Raw genomic sequence first — 20,514 nt, 5'->3', positions numbered from 1 at the left:
AAATATGCACTAAAATTTAATGCAGAGGTTTTCCTCCAGTGAGCTCTGGGGCCGGGCAAAACAGGGAAGTCCATTGATCCCTCTTCTTGATGGGATTCCCTCCAAAAGATCTCAATCTCCACCCTGAACTTACTACACAAAGGAGCAGCTGATGAGCTGTGAAAAGCCAAAGTGTTCTTTCCTTTGTTAATTATTGTGGAAAATAAAAATCACAGTGATTTAGCGCTCAATAAAAAGTGCTTGGAATTTGCAAACTGATGAATAACTTGATGAGTCATGCTCTCCTCTACAGAAGTTGCAAGTCAAAATAAGCACACGTGTAGAAAAGATGCAACACTGAATGTTTATTTGTCGAGTTCACAATAAACAGGAAGCGTCGAGTGAACTGCTCAGTCTCCCATCAACCCTGTTATTCAAACACAACACTGTTCCAGAATCATTTGTTAATCAGGAGTTAACGCATGTAAATCCACTCTTTGCTTTAGTAGCCAATGAAAACATTTTCACTTGCGTAATATAATATAACACCTCCACAGTGGGCTTCCCTTTCAAAACATCCTGTGTAGGTTTGTAAGTTTAATATCATTCATTTTCAGCAGTTAATGGCATTTTATCTGCTGAAGTTACTCTGTTGCATCACTTATTTTTATTTCAAAATTATGTCATTTTTCAAAATAGAGTTTTACTAATTCATTGCTACAGAATACACAAAGCTGTTTTTCCTCCGACTGCTGTAATTATTTTATACACAAGACAGAAACAAGAGCCACGGCTCAGTCCACATCAAGTATCAGAAACGGCAGCTTTTAGGCCGACAGTTGTAGTGGTTCATCAGGTTACAGCAGAGAAGCTGTGGAAAAAAAATCTTTTCTACAAGTTAACAAGAAAAAACTGAGCAAAACGAAAACATCCCGGTAGTTCCACAGAACGCTGTCCTGCTTCATCAGCACTTTGTCTGGGATTTGAATCTTCAGAGCAAAGTGAGCACATCTCTGGAAACGACGTTGACGGCTCAAATAAGAAGCTGAAGAATAGCTCCAAAACCATACCAGCCACTGAGCAAAGTGTGGTCTTTAAAATCCTATAAAACGTCCACAATTCCCAAAATCACTCAAACAAACAATGAGGGTCAAACATTCAAGTAGGAGTTCAAGAAAACAAAAAAAAAAAGACCAAATAAAAGTGATGAAAACAACAAAACACATCAAAATATGACTGAAAATATCTGAAGGGATCGGCAGCAACCTAGCAACGCATTCAAGCCCCAATGACCAGTTAGTTTGCCATGTCCATCATTTACATACACTCCCAAAAGGAAAGAAACGTTATCACAGAGGAAACCTTGAAAACAAGCAGTAAATATGATGGTACCGATCGCTTATTTACAACACAGGTAAGCTATTTCAACAGGTGTTTGCGAACGATGATGCAAGTTGTTAGTTTCTGGTCCACACGGGGATTCGCTGTGGGTAACGATTGAAACATGCAGTGTTTCAGTGCTCCCTCTAAGCCTTAAAAGTGAAATGGGACCACAAAGCTCAGCAGAGAGAAAGACAGACCAGCTCGCTGCATTTTCCACACCTAAACCATCGTAGTTTGGATTCATGTTTTCCCCTAAAGGCAACAATGGGTGCATCGATGTGCAGTTCATTCAGCATCAAGAATGTGTCGACACAGTGTGAGAGGTATTATATTTACAGTAAGTTTACAGACATGTTAAACTGCCCATAATATGCTTAAAGGATCTCTGTGTCTTTTAGCCTGTTATCTGCCTTCTTTTATTCAAACCTATAAAAGATCAAAGTCCAGGAAAAATGCTGCTCAGCTGCCTTAAAGGATTAGTTTATAGTCCAATCTTCACTCCAGTTACACAACGATATAATGCTCCACCAAGCAGCATTAAATACAACCAAAAAAAAAAATCCATCGAGCACATTAAAGTCTAATGTGAACCAGCCGAATCGTTCAGCTGAGCACTGCTGAAAATCCTGATGTTCCAGTAGCAAACATATCTGACTTATTTCACACAAGACTGCAGCTGTTCCAGGATTTGGGCCATATTTCTATTTAAGAGGAACTTAAAAGTGAAAGAATGTGTCGCATACATGGCTAACTTTAACATTAGCTTCAAAGGAGGCTGTTAAGGAGAAAAGTATGAGCACTTTAAATCTGACGAGACCAATTCATCCTGCTGATTATGAACATATTTGTATGCAGATCAAATTACATCATCCTCCAAAGCTTGGATCCAGCTCCCTGTGGGGAATAAAGCATTTGCCATCACTCCCACTGAAGCAAATGTAGCCAAAGTCCACCTCTCTCGTCTGATCTGTCCTTCTGCCAGGTAGTAGTGAATATATCCTCTTACAGCATCTATAAGCAAACCTCTTATTACCTGCATTAAGATGCCATAATCATCATTAGTAGTGTGAATTCAATTGCAATCTTCTAAGGAGCTGCAGCGCTAACCTCTGGCTGTAAGCAGGAGAGACTGTGGCTATTAAAGCATTAGCAGTGCTTTATCACTGCTACATTAACTAGAGCAGTAGTGACTGCAGCACTTAGCAATTTACACACCAGCAGGTAACACTAGTATTAGCAAACAATATGTCGAGCTAAGTTATATGCTGCAAGAAGCTATTACTGGCCATCACATTGTTCTTACAAAAAGCATTCTAAGCATGTTAGCATATGCGGAGCTAACGCATGCAGCGATGTGGATTAGCACGTTCTATAAGCTCTATGCTAGTGACTAGGTGGAGTGAAAGCAGGCGTAGAGGGAGCACTGATTGATTCACTGGTGTCACATCAGTATGTCCAGGTCGTCTCCGTGATCGTCCTCCTCTGTCACCCGTAGCGACAGGACCTCCTCGTTCAGAAACAGCCCGCTCAGTCGCTCCTTTCGGGCCTGCCGCTGCTCTTTGAGCTGTCGCTTGCGGAGGGCTTTCTGCTGAAGCTTTCGCTGCTTTGAACGTTTCTGGAAGAGACGGTGTGTGGAGAGAGGAGTTAATAATAACAATAAATAAATCGTGGGTCTAAATGCTCTGATATGAGCAGACGTCAGCAGTGTGACAGCATTTTGTAGAAACGGATACAAGTCAACTTCAACCCTTTCAGTAATTTGCATTTCACAGCTCAACAATCCATCAGAGCATTTCATCTAAAACTGTGTAAGCACATTCTCACAGCTGTTGTTGTGAACATCCAGCCACTGCTTCACCAGCTCCACCATCTGTCAGCTACAACCTGCTCTCTCATATGTCCCCAAAAAAGGCTGATTTCTGTTTTATGATTGCAGTTTACTTTTTTTTTAATTTATATATTTTTTATTAAGGTTTCAAAAGCAGGCATTCACAGTATGTACATCATGTAAGCATACTTCTTGCTTAGGTTATCTGCCTTAGATACCGAAATAGTATTTTAATTTACATCCGAATCATAAAGAAAGAATATTTACAACTATAGAAACAATTGAAACAATCACATAATCCGAAATAAGAAAAACAAACAAAACCAACAAACCTACAAACAAAACAAAAACAAACAAACAAACAAACAAACAAAAAAACAAACAAAATGGATGTGTTGGTAGGGGGTGATCCTATAAATATATACTCTCATACATCACAGTTATTGGTTTGTGAAAATAAAATCTGGCCTATGAGGCGTGATATATTTGACCCAGTTTTCCCAGTATGATGTAAATTTCTCCAGCTTGTGGTTGGCAGAAGCTGTTATCTTTTCCATGTTATAGATTTCCATTGTGATTTCCATCCATGTACTTATGTTTGGGCTCTCCGGGGATAACCATTTTCTGGTGATACTCTTTTTACAGGCCATCAGTAGAATAATGATTGCAGTTTACAAATAGTTTTCTTGTTAGCTGAACCTTATTCTACAATTTGTTAATCCTGAAAAGGCTCACGTGTACTCCACAAACAATGAAAGAGGTATTTAAGCTAGAGACAAAGCACATACCAATGATCTGAACTGAGACTTTCTTTGGTTGAGAACAACTGTGGGAATCATAGTATGGCAACAGAACTGGCACTGGAAAATATTATCAGTTACAAGACAAAACACACAATTCACCTCAGGATCAAAGCTTAGAGACAAGGCTGCAAAGACATTCTTGTTGGTCTTGTGATGCTTTCCTACATCTTGTGACTTAACAGATCCTAACGAGCCAACTTACAGCTGATCCAGGCTAAAATCTAACCATTGAGAATCTATTCTCTCTTTACTGTGTGATCTCCATCATGCTGCCCCCTGATTACACTCAGACTGCACTCTGAGACTTCCTGTGTTTGTGTCTGAAGAAAAAACAATCAAAGATCACTCAAGCGATGAGCTCTATTCTAACACAGCACAGCAAAGTTCACCAAACTGATTAAATCACTGAATCAATTATTTTTCCTCAGCAGTTCACATTAGATCATAATTATTTTAGATCACAGTGGATGTCAATATTTAAAGTCGCAATTAACAGCAGTTTAAAGAAATGTAAACTCTGCTGTCTGACAAAGTTCATGAAAAGGAAAAAAAAAAAGTCTAATTCTGAAATGCTGAGTAGGGCTGGGCCATATTATACCGTTCACGGTAATACCGGTATAATGTTAGGCAACGATAGGAAAATGAAATTTCGCGATAGAATGGGAGTAAAACGCGCATGCGCAGTGCCTTTGTTTTCATACGCACATGGCCGATTGTTGAGTGAAACAGATGAACCAGAATTGGTTTGTAAAAATGGTGCAACTTCAGTGATGTGGAACTGGTTTGGTGTTTGTCCATCAGATACACAACAAAGCACATTTTTTTGCAGAACATGCAAGCAGCCGTCGTTATTGTCGTATTTGTCGGACTAAGATGCTCTTAAATCTGGGAGTAATCTGGGTCCTAAACTCTGTATGCTTCTGGTCAAACAACACTGCAGCATCACTTAGAGTTAAAAACTGTCTAAATTCTTTCATCTTTAATAAAACGATCAGCATTGCTGCTTTACCAGGTGTAACTATGAAGTTTAACTTCCAGGCATCCATGAAAACAAAAGTTATTACATTTAACGGAGTTAGAAGTTAGCAGGAAGCTAGCGGAAGTTAGCTCGCTAGTTTCGCTAGTTACCTAAGCATGATATAGCATGTTCTGACTGAGAGATTTCTGAAAAAAAAAATCAAACGTACAGCTCTGCTATCACTTCCAACATAAATGAAGACAGGAAACTAAACAGCAGTGACGTTTGTAGGGTTACTGAAGTTGGGCTAGCTGGTATATAATGATGTGCTATGTGATCGCTAGCGACACAGCTATGTTAGCATAACATAAACAGTGAAGCTGGAGGATGAACGCTAACTTTTTTCCACTTATAAAAGTTAACGTGAAGGTTCCTCATGGTTAGAGACAAATGCAATCGCATGGCAGGATGCTGTAAACGGACCAAACTTCAGTCAGGAGAACAACTGAGATAATCCATCCACAATACGAGGTTAGTCATTAATATACTGCAACAACATGGGAATAGAGCAGCTGCCAGAGAATTCAACATTAAGGAATCAATGGTACAGAAGTGGAGGAAGCAAGAAGAATGAGTTTAATAAAGTTTGATTTATCTGACTGCTTTGTTTCGCTTAATGTGCCTTATAATCCCGTGCACCTTATGGTCCGAAAAATGCGTACTGCACACTGCAGTTTAATGTTGCAAAGCACCTCTTTTTAACTTCAGTGGATATTATACATGGTTATGCTCAGGATATGTCAGCCCATTTCTACTGGAAATGCCTTTTGGTTAAACTTTCAGCAAGGAATTTGCATTTGCACTGTTGCATTTTTATAAAGCTTTAATGTACATAAAAACCAGCTTCTTGTTTAAGTGAAAATAAATGGAAGGTTGTCTTTTTGCGCTAGTAATGTTGTGGAGTTGTATTTTGTCTCGCATCCATTATATCGTCAGTTATATCGTTATCGCAAATTTTCAAATATATATCGTGATAAATATTTTTGGCCATATCGCCCTGCTCTAATGCTGAGTGGTTTCTCGTAATCACACCAACCACAGTCCTCACTTCCTTAGATTCAGTGAGAGTCTCCACACTCATACGCCTGTAGTGATCCTCCACAAGAGTCCCAGTTTCTCACGTGGGCCCTTGGGTAAATTAATTGCCCACCTCTGCGCTCAGGTATTACAGTCACACAGTCTCCTCTGCTGCTACACCACAGTGTGAGGGTGAGGGGAGGAGCGGTGCTGATAACAACTTGGTCATCTGTTATAAGTCCAAGAAAGGCTTCCAAGCAAGCGTTCGTCAATAGAAAACTCTCACTCAAGTTTCAAGGGCAGAAAATGTGTAACAATTATTAACACAACGCCAAATGTCCTTCTGTATAGAACAATCAAGATCTGCAACTGTTCTTCCAGTGTTTCAGAGATATATATTATAACCACTGGCCCGGACTCTGCAGAGCAAAATATTTACCAAGAAAACAAAAACTGTTTTTCATTTTTCAACATTCATCTTTCTTACTTTAGAGTCTCGTATGCGTTCTGCAGCACTGGAAAGATTTCCATCACTGTGAGCTCTGCTAATATTAGCAACACTGCTCCCACTACAGGCAGAGGCTGTACCCCCTGGAACACAAGGCACAGACACTGTTAGAAACATCAAGACCAGAATGCAGGGGAGCAATTTTATCTTGGCAAAAGCTGGAAGTACCAACATAAGCACAGACTCCTGTGGCGGTGTCAAACCAGGCAGCATCGTACCTGCTACAGAGTTGGAGGCAGTAGATCCAGTGGAGGAGCTGGCAGAGCTGACCATGCTGGCGTTACTGCTGCTGGCTCCGCTGACGCCGCCTGTACTGGCACTGCTGTGGCTGCTCCTCTTCCAGCCCTCCCTGGTGCTGCTGGCTCGCTGCCTGGGGCTGTGCTCCCTGATGTAGTTACGCACCTAATGACGTCACACAGATCCATTAAAAGGGGAGTTTCTGAACAACTCTCGACAGCGCTGCTCCTCAATATGCAGCAGCTACAAAGCTGTTGTTGCTGCTCACCTGTTTGAGCTTCTCATCGGTGAGACAGTTGAGCTCGATGATGAACTCGCTGTCAGTGGGAGAGATCTGAGCACAGGGGTCAATGATCTTGATGATGTCGAGCTGCTCTCTCAGGCCCATCTCTGTGCTGACCTTCCGGCTCAGATACTCAATGTACTCCACCTAGAAGTGGAAATTCAATTCAATTCAGCTCTATTTAAATGGCATCAAATCACAACGATGGCTGCTTCAAGGCACTTTACATTGTAAGGTAAAGATGCTACAATAATACAAAGAAAACCCCAACTATTATACGACTCTGCATGAGCAAGCGCTTTGGCAACAGTGAGAAGGAAAAACTCCCTTTTAACAGGAAGAAACCTTCAGCAGAACCAGGCTCAGGGAGGGGCGGGGCCATCTGCACGACCGGTTGGGGGAATAACACACCAGTTCAACTGACTGTATATCGAAATGTATTACAGGTTAAAAAAAATAGACAAACAAATGAAAAAATAATAGACGACACACTGCAACAAACAAAACCACGCAAGACAGAAAACACCTGGCTCATTAGCTTTAATGCTAATTCTGAGCACTCAGCACAAAACGAGCTTGTTTTGTTTACTTGTTCATCGTTGGTCATGGCACTCCAAGGCAGCTCATCCAGGTTGCGATGAGGGTGGGGCTTCGGCTTCCTCTTGGAAAACAAACATGGTGAACTTGGCACACTTGGAATTATGTCAGAGAGGACATCACTGCCACTTGCAATGTCACTTCCTGGTAACTGGGAAAACAACAATGGAAACAATTAGATTAGGACATGACAAGATAGGATTGTTTAGGAAAGCCATTTTCCACATTCATACAGATAAAGCAACAAGTGCAAATGACTTACAACTCCTACTAAACATGAGCACCTACAGAATATTAAAAATCAGACCGACTAATAAGCTACCTGCCACTCAAATTCACTGTCAGACCAGTCCCAGTATGTGCTGATAGAGGAGGAGACGTCACTGCAAACACTGCCTTCAGGAAACAAATCCAGCGATGTGAGTTCTTGGTCGTCCAGAAGGGAGTAGCAGTCGTCTTGATCCCCCACAGAGACGGAGGAGAAGAGCTCCTCGCTACACTCAGAGCTGGCAACACTGGTACCACAGGAAGTAAGGTTCCACCTGAGGAGAACAGAGTGGACATCAAAATTAATCTTTTAAGTGACTTCTAGAAGTTGTTCTCTTCTCTCTTTTTAGACCAGTAAGGTAAAAGAAAAGCACAGATGAAGGATTTGGGGAGGATTACAGAACAGCTGGACCTTTGTTCGCCTGTGCCTTCAAATTAAGATAATAAAACGTTGCTCCAACAGTTGTTCACTTGGCAGCCACTGCTAGGTGATAATTAAACTATTTTGCACAGTTTCAGGCTGTAACACTTGGCAACAATGTTTCAGCTACTGTCTGATTTGGAGATAAAACACTTTTATTTCTTATGTTTGTGTTTAATTTGCTAAATCCTAATATGACAGTTCAAATAATTGATTGGCTACAATTTCCAAGATATTTATGTTTAACATTTTATACCTATGCACACTGTTAACATAAGTTTTAATCATGAACTGTTAGCTTATGTCTTTTCATCTGTTTATGGTCACTTCATATGATATTTCACCTTTCTTCATTATAGAGAAGACTTAACGTGAAAGTCAAAGCAGCCCCACCAGCCCCGAACTAACCATCCAAGCAGTGGACAGCAGTAAAACTTTAGATGTGTCTCGTCACTGTTGTGCATTTGCGACTCACTAAATAAACCATACAAAGAGCAATGAACATGCTGCTGCTGTGTTCTTAAGCACAAAAAAATTACAAGTACCCTGTTTTTCGTCCTTTTCCAACTTTAGTACTAGAACACACTAACACATGAATCAGTTTTGACATGGAGCACAGGTCATGATATGTAGACATTCTGCTTTTAAGACATGTCTACATGTCTGACTATTGACTTATTCCATCATTTAACAATTCAGGACAGCAGTAGAGGAAATGTAAAGGTTATACTAGGGCTGGGCGATATATCGAGTTTTTTAAAGATATCGATATATTTTCATACGAGATATAAGATGTGACAATATCGTTTATATCGATATAGTCTATGTTACGTTATAATTATACTTGTGGAGCCGCAGGTTTGCCTCTCTTTCGTCCACTTTTGTCTCTACGCAACGTTACTCGGCCTCGCCTCTCCTTCACTGAACCCAACTCCCCCTCCCCCATAGCTTCACCTGCAGGCAATGACAAGATGAAAGCGGAAAATCTCCGTTAGCGAGTTACCGTGCGTGGGGCTGGACGGCGTCAACATGTTAGCGAGCTAACCGCACTAACGAGCTAACCGCGCTAACGACATGCAGCCCGGAGGGGCTGCACGGCCTAAAATCCTTTCCTTTTCTCAAAAATCGACAGTGCGCCTTATGTATGAATTCTGGTTGTGCTTACTGACCGCGAACCGATTTTATGTGGTGCACAGCGCTCAGCAATCTGTCAAAAAATGTTTTAATATGACTTTGCTAAACTACGGAGCTGCACCGCTTGATGGATTGTCGGAGGATTACGGCTACAGAGGAGGAGCCTCGCGGAGTGATACGTACTGTGTGTGTATAAGGACCACAAATGGCACCTGTTCAGAGACGTGGTGCAGCTGTGAAATCTGTCTCTTTGTTATTATGCTCAGCGTCTATTAGTTTACATTTTGACTGCACAATTGTGAGCTTTTTGTTATGCACAAAAACAACATTGTTTTCTTTTATTTATGGACCATGATTATTTAATAAATGCTGATAATTTATTTTTGAGTAATATCTACGCTGTATGTAAATAAAAGTGCCCGTGTGACATCTGGGACACAGTGTGACTAAGAACTCTCTTTTTGTTCTTAACTTATGGCTTTAAAAAAAAAAATCGAGATATATATCTTATATCGCCATGCAGCTAAAAAATATCGAGATATGAATTTTGGGTCATATCGCCCAGCCCTAGGTTATACACATTTTACTGGTGCACATTATGAGTCACAGTACTTTCAATGGCATATTGCGAATGAAATGCAAATTAAAAAAAATATATTACTTGTGTGAATTTTTAATATGCATAAAAAAGATTTAACTTTACTTTGCAGCATTATAGAATTCCTGTTACTGGGAATGTGTCTAATCCAAGAGAACATCATATGATGTGAAATCTGAAAATTGCATTTTATGCTTCATATCAGCAAATTTCATAAAAAATATGTGAACTCTGTAGTTTATGAAGAGGTGCTGTCAGAAAATTAGCAGCTACTCCAAATTAAACAATTAGAATAATTTAAACAAGTTTAGCATTAGTAAATGAGTCAAGTTTGACTGCATTTATGTGGAAGCATTTTGGCTGCAGAGGAGTATAATCTGTAACTTTCCACATACGGTTACAAAACTCTTCCAATTTGCCATGCAGACTGGAAACAGGCAACAGGATGTTCCAATTTAAAGTTCTTCTGCATTTACAGGGCATACCACTCATGCACATCTGTGGCACACAGAGTTTATCTGATGCATTTACTTCCTTTAGAAAAGAATCTGGATAGTCCCAAAAGAGTGACAACTAACAGATACTTTATCTATCAGCCAAGGATTAATTTGCACCACCAAGAGTGGTAATTTGCCGGTTCAGATAGAGGGGGAGGAGGTGGAGGTGGTCAACAAGTACAAGTACCTCGGGCTGTGGGTGGACAATAAACTGGACTGGTCATGCAACACAGAGCACCTGTATAAAAAAGCCCAAAGCCGACTGTACTTCCTCAGGAGGCTGAGGTCTTTTAACATCTGCAGGAAGCTCCTGAGGATGTTTTACCAGTCAGTGGTTGCTGGAGTACTTTTCTATGCTGTGGTGTGCTGGGGGAGCAGCACAGCAAAGAAGGACTCATCCAGGCTGGAGAAACTGATCAGGAGGGCTAGCTCTGTGGTCGGCATGAAGCTGGACACTCTGGTGACAGTGGCAGAGAAAAGGACATTAAAGAAACTGATGGACATTATGGACAATGCCAGGCATCCTCTGCACACGGCCATTAACAACCAGAAGAGTCTGACAGGTTGCTTCTCCCAAAGACAAGAACTAACAGACTTAAAAACTCCTTTGTCCCACACGCCATCAGACTGTTTAACTCCTCTCTGGAGGGGAGAGGGAGGGGAAACAGGAGGACAAAGGAGGGAACAACTAAGCTGTAGTGCCTCTTCACCTCACTGTGCAATACCTTTTGTGCAATACTTTTGTAAATAGTCAACGGTGCAATAGACCTCAATACTTGAAATGTGCAATTCACTTGTATTTTTATTTTTATTCCTATTTATTCTATTCATCCCCTTCGTATATTTTATTTATATTGTCTCTGTATTTATATATGTGTGTGTGTGTGTGTGTGTGTGTGTGTGTGTATATATATATATATATATATATAATATTCTGTAACTCTGTAACTTCTGTCGGTGCTGTGCTTTTTTGGAAATCGAATTTCCCAGAGGAACCCACCCGAGGGATTAATAAAGTTCTATCTAATCTAATCTAATCTAAAATCCCATCATTGTTACACAGTAACATTAAAGATCCTGTGTCTACTCTTTAAGGGTTTTTGTAGTTTTTAAAAAAAAAAACCTGAGGTGTAAATATGAGCTGTGAAAATCTGAAACCTCTCACTGCTGGGATTCCTCTAGTCCCCCAGCAACAAGACTGGCTGCTAGCTTAGCAAGCCACTTAGAATTTCCTCTTCTTACACAGATAGAGGGCTAACAATAGACACTTTACAGTAGCAGCACTTTGAGGGGACTGTTGTTGTGATTTGGTGTTGTATAAATAAAACTGAATCGAATTGAACTCAAGAGTGTTAAAGGCAACAGGGATGTCATTCAGGTCTGTATCCTCAGCACTGTAGGCTCCACACCACTACAGAGCTCCAAAATAGGGGTATACAGGCACAGTAGATACATGTACAAACACAAATACAGTCATTCTGTACTTGCCTGTTACTGTGAAAGCGATGCAGAGGATCCGTTCGATGACACGATGATAGCTGACAGCCAAAATCGCTGACATCCAGAGTTCCCACATCACTCAGGTTGGCCCTTTGGGAGAGGAGAGGGAAAGGCTCCTCCGGGGCCAAAAACTTCTCATACAAAGATTCAGACATGGTAAATCTGTATCTGAAATAAAGGAGGAGGGTAATAAATAGGCAGGGCTATGTTTCAATACACCTTCAAATAAATACATTATGCAAGGTCGTTATGCTGGACTGTACATGTGTTAACCTTCATAAGGCTTGTTTGTGAACACAACTGTTGATGCCACTGTTTATTAGGGGTGCAACTAGGGCTGCTCGAGTATGGCAAAAATGATAATCACGATTATTTTCACTGAAATTGAGATCTCGATTATTTGACAATACTTTGGCGTCACGGTTCGATATTTATCAAAAATACACAAGGTGGAAGGTGTATACAATTCAGAATAACAGCTAATATTAATAAACTAAGAGACAGTGTAGTTACTCCTGTTTAATGTTTTATTATCGTATTTTACTCATTAGCTAACAAAACTGAAATGGTGTTGGCTTCACAAGAATTATTCTTAGAAGCTTCCGACAGGTAAGCTAACTTGTTTTGCGGATCGCAGCTACGTTCTTCTTCGTTAGTATTGCGTGCAGTCTGGCCAGACCATATAAGCGATACTGCCCCCATAACTTCCTGTAGTGTATTGCAGTTACAAAAACACGTTTACATCGTTTTCGCATATGACGCGTCGACGATAAAATTCCTCGTCAACATATTTTTATTAATGACGTCTTCAACGAATCAGGGGAAAGGGGGGCACAAAGAAATACCTTTCTTTCTTATTCTCATTTTAAATGTCTAGCTTTTAATAAATAATTATCTTAATCTTACACCCAAAGTTAATCTGATGTAAAATGTATAGAAGTCCACTATTTATATAGTAACTATTAAATCTCTTTTTTTTCTTTTTTTTTTGCTGGGAGTTGGCAACCCTGTTAGTTAGGTTGTTTAATATTTCTGCTAAGTACTCGTTAAAATACCAGAATAGGAAGGATGGAGGATTTAAGTTTATTAAATTGATCAGTACTGCTGAACTATGAAATATTTTGGGTGCAGTGTATTTTTTGCATACAAGTATAACAAAATAGCTTTAGTATGAACTTGAGTATGAACTCATACAAAATGCAGCAAGATATTAAAAAACTGCTTTATTGATTAAAAAGCACACTATATCGGATTCATATCGGTATCGTCAGATATCCAAATTTATGATATCGGTATCGGACATTAAAAAAAAGTGGTATCGTGCCATCTCTACTTAAAACACTGTGAGATATGCCAGGTTTTTGACTAGCGTTCTGCTCATGTTTTTGTAACAGGCTGCTAGTAACAAAGTGCCTGAAGATACAATTTAAAATTGTCTGTGAAGGTTCTCAGTCATCCAGGTCATCGTAGTCAAAGGAGCTTGCAAAGAAAAGTGTCTGGACTTCTTTAAGTTACTTGAAGACGTTTCACCTCTCATTCGAGAAGCTTCTTCAGTTCTAAGGCCAAATGGTGGGGAGTCCCAGATTAAAACCTAGTGGGAGTGTCCCCCCGCAGAGGGACAAAAGGACCCCCTGATGATTCTTTAATCGTCTGAGCCAAGGTGTGGGTCCCAATCAGCCAGAGTTTCGGGTGAGCTTTTCTTTGCAAGCTCCTTTGACTACAATTTAAAATTGTTTCTTTGCCAAATTGTGATGTGATACTGGTTCATCTCTCGAGTTAATAAATTATTATATAATTTATTCTAACATATTTGCTCCACTGCACACGTTTTTTATTGTTTGTACTGTGCATGTCTAATCTGTTTATACTGGGATCAAAGAAAAAAAAAACCGACTTCTGTCCCTTGTATGTGTACATGTACTTGGTCAATAAATCTAACTCTGATTGTTCAGATACTAAAAAAAAGTCACTAATGGTGAAAACCTGTTTTTCGTCCAAGCATCAGTAAGAAGAAACATCTACCGATTTACTTTAATGGAAAAACTAGTTGGACTACCTACTCTGAATGCTTTTTACTTAGCAACTGTGCTAATAATAAAGCTCATAATCAACTGCTGGCTCTGTTATTTGGCACAGCTTAGACTCAAAGTAACTGGTAAACAGCCTGAATACTTCAAGTTACGGTAAACATAACCCCACGCGTTAAAAGCGCGCGCGCGCGCGCTCGCACACATATATATATAAAGGCTTTGATAAAGCCAGCTCCATTAGCTTGAGTAGAACTTACATAAACAGTATTCGTGTTTAGAAAACGCGAGCATAAGCCTCTGACATCACAACACAAGCTAACATCCTTAGCTTGCTGCTAATCCTCCGAAATATCTATGTAGCGTTTGCTAATACACAAAACGATCTGAAACTCCCATTTCCCAACAAATGCCATGTGTGAACGCTATGTGAACAGGTCTAAGCTGTAACTAAGAAGCTATCGATATTAAAAATCCTACCTTTTGGTTGTTCAAAAAGAGACCACTTCTATCGCCTCCATTTGCAAATCCGTTTTCCTCTAAACGACGAGCTGAGCTCTCACCGCGAGACTCCGCGGAATGAGAGTCATGTGACATGAAGGCGGAAGCTGTCGCACAAATACAAAACTAGCTAGACAAATCCCTCTCTAACACCAATTTCTCATCTTTTTATCTGTTAATTCTGTATGTTAGTGAACACCGAGGCATGTCTTCCAGCCATTCAAAGGACTCTTTGAGCTTTCTGGGAGGCAGAATACCACCGGAAGTCGAGTCATTGTCAAAAAACTTGAAGGATGTGGACCAAGAGTTGTTCCGAAAAATACTGAAAGGTAAATAAAGTCTAAAACAGAAAAAAATAGCAAGAACTAAATAATCGTATTATATTGTGTCTATTCGAATACGTACCCTGAAACAATAAAACTGAACGCCTTTTGGTGAAGTTTATTGTGAAACTGGACCAATAACAGTATCCACAGTAGAGTTGTGACCTCCTCAGCCTCCCAGGATGTTTATGTCGTAATAAGATCTTCTGCTGATATTCGGACCAAGTGTTAGCAGTTGAAGATGCCGGATAAGTGCATTTAATGTGACTGTGAATGATTCCCTGTCCAGCTGTGGTCAGTGCCCTGGAGGGAAAGGACTGCACAGAGGGGATGAAGTCCATAGCAGAGAGCAGTGTCATCCCGCAGGAGAGGCTCTGTCACATCGTAGCTGGGATCCACAGACTGCTGTCTGAGGCCATCCGCATCCCCACAGCGTTACTTAAACAGGAGGTGAGCTGATGCTAAAGCACTAGAAATTATATTCACTGAAACAGACTTCTCAACTAACATCTTCATTCCTCTTCTGTGGTGCCTGATGGGGCATTGATTAGATCTTTAAGGAAGATTTGAAGGAGCTAAGGTGAGGGAATCATTTTTTTTCCACACCTCTCTTTGTTTCCATTTATTATCTCCACAACCCCACCCCCCAGATTCTGAAGAGGTTATTTCTATTGTGTTTTTTCTTCTTTTATTAGAATACCCGAAGACTTCATCACAGATTTCTCCAGTGTGGTTTTTGGAAATCAGTATGTTGATTTTACAACCTCAGGCATGTCCAGGATTGGTATCTCAGAGCAGTGCTACAATCAGGTTCTATTTCCTGTGCTGTTTGTGTTTTCAGCCGTGCAGCTCTAGAAGCGGCCGCCTCTCAGAAGGATCCTCATCTCCCCACACTTGAAGAATTGAAATGGAGAGTGGATGTTGCCATTTCTACAAGGTAACATACTAAACGAACTGCAAAAACAATATGGCAATATGTGCAAGAAATCTTTGTTAATGGTTAACTGCCTACTAACACAGTGTTTTAAAGCTTTCCTGGAACAATACCATCTCTTACCACCGTCTCTTACTTGCAATATAGAAATAAGTCAGGAAGAAGGGTTTAGTGAAAGATTACAAAAGATTCTACTGCACTCATTTTAAAGTCCTACTCTTTAGACTTTGTGATGATGTTTTTGCTTTTCTGTGTCGAAACAGCTCTTTAGCCCGAGCGCTGCAGCCTTCTGTTCTCATGCAGATGAAACTTTCAGATGGGAGGTTTCAACGCTTTGAGGTATTTAAACAAGTAACCTGTTCCTGATTGTACACACAATACATTCTGACCCACAGTCCCCTTCTTATTCTCATTTTATTTACTTTTAATGACGATACCAGTACCACAGTATAGATCTACATGCCAAATTTCTGTGCATAAAACCACAGTTCAGAGGGTTTTTTTTCTCTTGGTCTTTTGGCTTTTAAGAGTCTTGTTGAAAGTAATAGTTGTTCAGAAGACGTTGACGGTTTCCTCGCCTCTTTGTCTTCCCAACATGACAAAGTGCCTGCATGGATTCTCTCTTAGCACTGACATGCTTGTTAGGTTAATTGGTAGTACTAATTTCGCTGTAGGGATAATTATGAGTGGTTGTCTTTAAGTATTTACGAAAATGGATGGATTTAACAATACCTTTTAAATTCCTGAAAATGTCTTATGCATTAGCAAATCTCTAACAGAACAACTACAAAGAAACGAGTCAAGGTGTTGCAATCCCGAGGGTGAATCATGGGATGTACTTAGTTTTTCAAGGACCTGCATAGAGCCTTGTAAAAACTGTTGGCTCTTAATGTCAGTGAGCGAAGATATCCTTAATATGGTCATCTCAGACACAGTTCTGGCTGTGAGCATAACAGCCCCACACACCTGCTGCTAAAGGTGGATGAAGGTGAAGCCAGAATATCAGTTAAACAAGAGGGTGGCCTGAAACGGGGGAGACCCTGTGCCAGACAGTGGAAGGGAACTGGGTTGCATAAAGTCCTAGTACACAGATAAATAAAGATTACTTTTAAATGTAAATCATGCAAAGCTACACTTAAAGTATGCATTGGAAATGAGTTCATTCTCATGAGCTAACCATTGAATGATTTTCTTTTGAGAAACCTGTTAACATCATATGGATTTTTTTCTCCACATGACTGATGATGGTTGTGCACTATAGTAGTTATTCCTGGATTAACACAGAGTGTTAAACATGTTGGTTGTAAGCCAGTGGGCTAATGTAGGTCTGTTTCAGTTATTGCATAACAGGATTACAGAGGAAGTAACGTTTATTAACGGCAGCCTAACCTACAAGCCGTCCTTGACCAAGTGCCCCTGATACGTTTGCAGTGTTGTTTCTGTGCTAGTCAGCTTGCTTGTGCTTATTACAAATATTGTTTTGTTAGATGCTAAAAAAAAACAGTTGCATTTCTGAGTCTTATTTTTTTCTTTTATCAGCTTACAGAAAAAAAAACTACAGTAAAAAAAAAAGCCTGATATCCATTCACATAAATGCAAAAGTGTCAGTTTTAAAACAGGAAAAAATGAAGAATAAATAGATGCACTCCACCAGGATGTGCGGCAGCCTCACTGCCACGGCGTAATGCTATAGTACGTCTTATTCAGCAGGGGGCGCCATACTCCGCATCAGCCTCAAAATGACAAACTAGAATCCACAACTGCTTTCAAAGCTGACTACCAGTGTGGTCGGAGCAGAAGCAGGGACGAGGACGCCTACTACGGATGTGCAGCGATTACGTAATCAGATTAAAGCAGAATTAGAAGATAAGCAGCAGCAACATTCGATGTGCAGTTTTTCTTTATGGGTGCAGCTCATCTCCACCTGACGCATGCTTCTCTGGAAGTGAAGGGAGGATGAATAGCAAACAGACGAGATGACTTCTTCCTTCTTCAGCACACTCTTCTTAATTAGCACTTGTGTCTGTTTGCAGTCTGACCGCTGCAAACAGATGGTGACTCACACGCAGCTTGAGACTTAAACACAGGGATGACAGGGACAGAAATTAGGGAGGCAGCAAATGAAACTCTGGGCTTAAGTATTAGAGCACAGCATTTTGCAAGGAGTCCATCTACATCCTTTAGGTAGAAATCCAGGTTTTTAATGACTTTAATGACTATTTCTTGCATTTTTAGACATTCAGACACACAGTAAACAGCTGTGGAATGTGGCTGTGTGCTTATTTTTAATGCTGAACACTTTGTGGGTGTGCTAAATGTTCTGTGGTCTTTTCCAGGTACCTGTGTCTAAATTCCAGGAGCTTCGTTACAACGTTGCTTTGATTCTCAAAGAGATGAATGATCTGGAGAAGAGGAGCATTCTTAAGATCCAAAACTAATACACCATCCAGAGCTGATGTTTATGCTAACTCATCTCTGCTCAGTTTTTAAAACTCAGTGGAGCTTTTCTACATTTTTTCATACGATGTTATGCAAGATAACGCTCTGCACGTCATTATCTTATGCTCTGATGGTGTTGGCATCCAACATACTCGAGACAAGCACTTCACCTCCTACCGTGTATTTAAAAATCTATAAAGTTTTTTGTTCTCGTTGTGCATTAGTCTTTGATGTTTGTGTCACATTTGAAAGTCCTGCAATCCCACACCTGTGCCAAAATACAAAAAAAGTCAAGTGGGCGCTCGTGCACGCTGGTCATGTGATACACGCTCCTCTTTGAAGCAGAACGTTTTGTTCCCTCACCTCTGGGACTCCATGTGACAAGAGGTCGAAAAAATTATTTAGAAGTCTTTTGGCTAAAAGCGCAACCATAAGTGTAAAAAGTAACTTTCTTTTAACTAAAAGTTTGTCTTGTTATGTGTTTGTTTTCCAAAATAACATTGAGATTTTTTTTTCTCACTGTTGAACCACATTTCTGTAATAACATCTGTCGGTCACTAAATTTGTAAGGAATGTTTGATCTGTTCAGATTCAAACTGTGTCACAGAAATAAGAGTTAGATGATAAACTGTAAACTTCAAATGCTGAAAGTCATTGAAATGTATTACAAAGAAATCTTATGTGTTCTTGTGACATCTTTTTACATGAATGAAACTGATGTTTTTGATTAACTGCAGCTATTTTGTAGATTAAATGGAACTCGGTATCATTTCACTCTACTTATTTCTATTCTTTCAATGACAACATGAATGTAAGTGAACGAATGTATGGTGAGGGAATAATAGGATAGTCCCAATTTGAAAGTATTATAAAAGCAAACAAAATATTACTAACCACAATCAAGAAACACAGAAGGAAGGAAAGTACAGCTTTAGTCTGTGCTTTTCTGTTAATTTAGTGTTGTTCTGAGTGGGCGTGTCTTTAAAGTTTGCTGCAGGCAGCAAAGCATTTAGGCTAAAATATTATGCGTGATGTAACATATGAAGTTGCTTTAGCTTTGTAAGTTTGATCATTTAACTTCATATTAGACTATATAGTTGCTGGATTGATCGGGATCACGATGCTAACACAAAGTTTAGCGTGATGCTCTGCTTAACAGACCTACAGACTGAACTTCATGCTGTCTCCTCAGGGCAACATTAAAACAGATGTTAAGTCTAAGCAACATAAAGAAAAAATGCTTTGTAATGTACTATTTTTCAGTTGGGATAAACTAATCCCATTGGTGAGCTAAATGAAAACTTGTACGTTTAAGCTCATCTCCTTGAATGCCTCTGTATCATTTTCAGTGCAGATGCTATTTTTAGGTCTTTTGTTGGAAGTCCTGTTGGGTTTCCCTGTAGTTGCCTTTGCAACTACAGGGAAACCCAGTAGTTGCTCGCCTGCTCAATCTCCTCCGGTGAGTGAAAACTTAAAACAGACAAAGTTGAATGAAGGCAAATATGCTGAGTAGTGGAACTGGTGAGTAACCGTTACACTCACTCTGAGCCCTAACACCATGTAGACGGTTACACCCTGTGGGAATGAACTCACACTGTGATGAATGTTAAAAATTGAGATTTAATTTCCCTTTCACCCCGTATACATATATACTAATAAGATGGTGGATGCTAATATTGAATTATATTGAAGTTTGAGATAATGAAGTCAGCATGTGCACAACTAATTAACTTTTAAAAAATCTTTTGGCTCTGTATGACATCACTGAGGGCAGATATCCTCAGTCAGACAGCTCTGACTTTGAGCACAGTAGCCCCATCAACCCTTCTGGTTGTGAGGGGCTGCCAATCAGAAGAAAGCATGGCTTAAAGTGGGAGGAGCTAGAGTGGCTTGTTTCAAAGAGTGGATGAACTGAATAAAAATGTGGAGTTGACAATGAGCATAACAGGTCCCATTAAAAGATCTACACAGAGCATCTTTAATAATTACAGTTAATAATAAATACTATGCAGATGTTATGTTTTTAGTATTTTGATGGGAATATTCTTTATAACAAGGCTGTTCTTAACAATCCCATCTGATTTCTAATAAAAAAGACCACAAATTCATCCTTACAAACACAATTCTATCTTTAACCAACAAACAGACCCACTGAAAAGTCATTTCTCTTCTTAGGAAAACATTTTGAGAAGAAAAAAAAATCAAAAATGTTATTTTCAT

The 20,514-nt window shown here is 39.8% G+C and overlaps 2 protein-coding genes across 2 annotated transcripts; one reads left to right on the top strand and one right to left on the bottom strand.

Annotated features, from left to right (window-relative positions):
• Positions 1-324: 324 nt before the first annotated feature.
• On the bottom strand, positions 325-14,655 carry fam199x (family with sequence similarity 199, X-linked). Its single transcript, XM_085473245.1, has 8 exons — positions 14,578-14,655; positions 12,059-12,238; positions 7,976-8,195; positions 7,646-7,804; positions 7,042-7,203; positions 6,755-6,938; positions 6,516-6,619; positions 325-2,977 (listed from the first exon to the last, which is right to left on the bottom strand). The coding sequence occupies exons 2-8, from the start codon at positions 12,223-12,225 to the stop codon at positions 2,804-2,806; spliced, it is 1,170 nt and encodes a 389-aa protein (XP_085329371.1). The 5' UTR covers positions 12,226-12,238; positions 14,578-14,655; the 3' UTR covers positions 325-2,803.
• A 42-nt stretch (positions 14,656-14,697) lies between these two features.
• Positions 14,698-19,068, top strand: commd5 (COMM domain containing 5). Its single transcript, XM_085473256.1, has 7 exons — positions 14,698-14,927; positions 15,211-15,371; positions 15,473-15,501; positions 15,617-15,667; positions 15,763-15,858; positions 16,119-16,194; positions 18,192-19,068. Exons 1-7 carry the CDS (start codon positions 14,804-14,806, stop codon positions 18,291-18,293), a joined length of 639 nt encoding a protein of 212 aa, XP_085329382.1. The 5' UTR covers positions 14,698-14,803; the 3' UTR covers positions 18,294-19,068.
• The last annotated feature ends 1,446 nt before the right edge of the window (positions 19,069-20,514 follow it).

This window comes from Copadichromis virginalis, linkage group LG2, assembly GCF_057382275.1.
Source record: "Copadichromis virginalis isolate Kocher_CV1m ecotype Utaka linkage group LG2, C_Virginalis_male_GT1.1, whole genome shotgun sequence".
Lineage (NCBI taxonomy): Eukaryota > Metazoa > Chordata > Actinopteri > Cichliformes > Cichlidae > Copadichromis > Copadichromis virginalis.
Note: the sequence above shows the minus strand (reverse complement) of the source record. Positions and strands in the feature narration are given on the sequence as shown.

Coding starts and splice junctions, on each gene's coding strand:
- fam199x (XM_085473245.1), bottom strand. CDS start 12,225: ATGTCTGAATCTTTGTATGAGAAGTTTTTGGCCCCGGAGGAGCCTTTC. Junction 7,204..7,645: donor CCATGACCAACGATGAACAA/GTAAACAAAACA, acceptor TTCCACTTCTAG/GTGGAGTACATTGAGTATCT. Junction 6,620..6,754: donor TGCCTCCAACTCTGTAGCAG/GTACGATGCTGC, acceptor CTTGTGTTCCAG/GGGGTACAGCCTCTGCCTGT.
- commd5 (XM_085473256.1), top strand. CDS start 14,804: ATGTCTTCCAGCCATTCAAAGGACTCTTTGAGCTTTCTGGGAGGCAGA. Junction 15,668..15,762: donor AGTGTGGTTTTTGGAAATCA/GTATGTTGATTT, acceptor TTGTGTTTTCAG/CCGTGCAGCTCTAGAAGCGG. Junction 15,859..16,118: donor GATGTTGCCATTTCTACAAG/GTAACATACTAA, acceptor GTGTCGAAACAG/CTCTTTAGCCCGAGCGCTGC.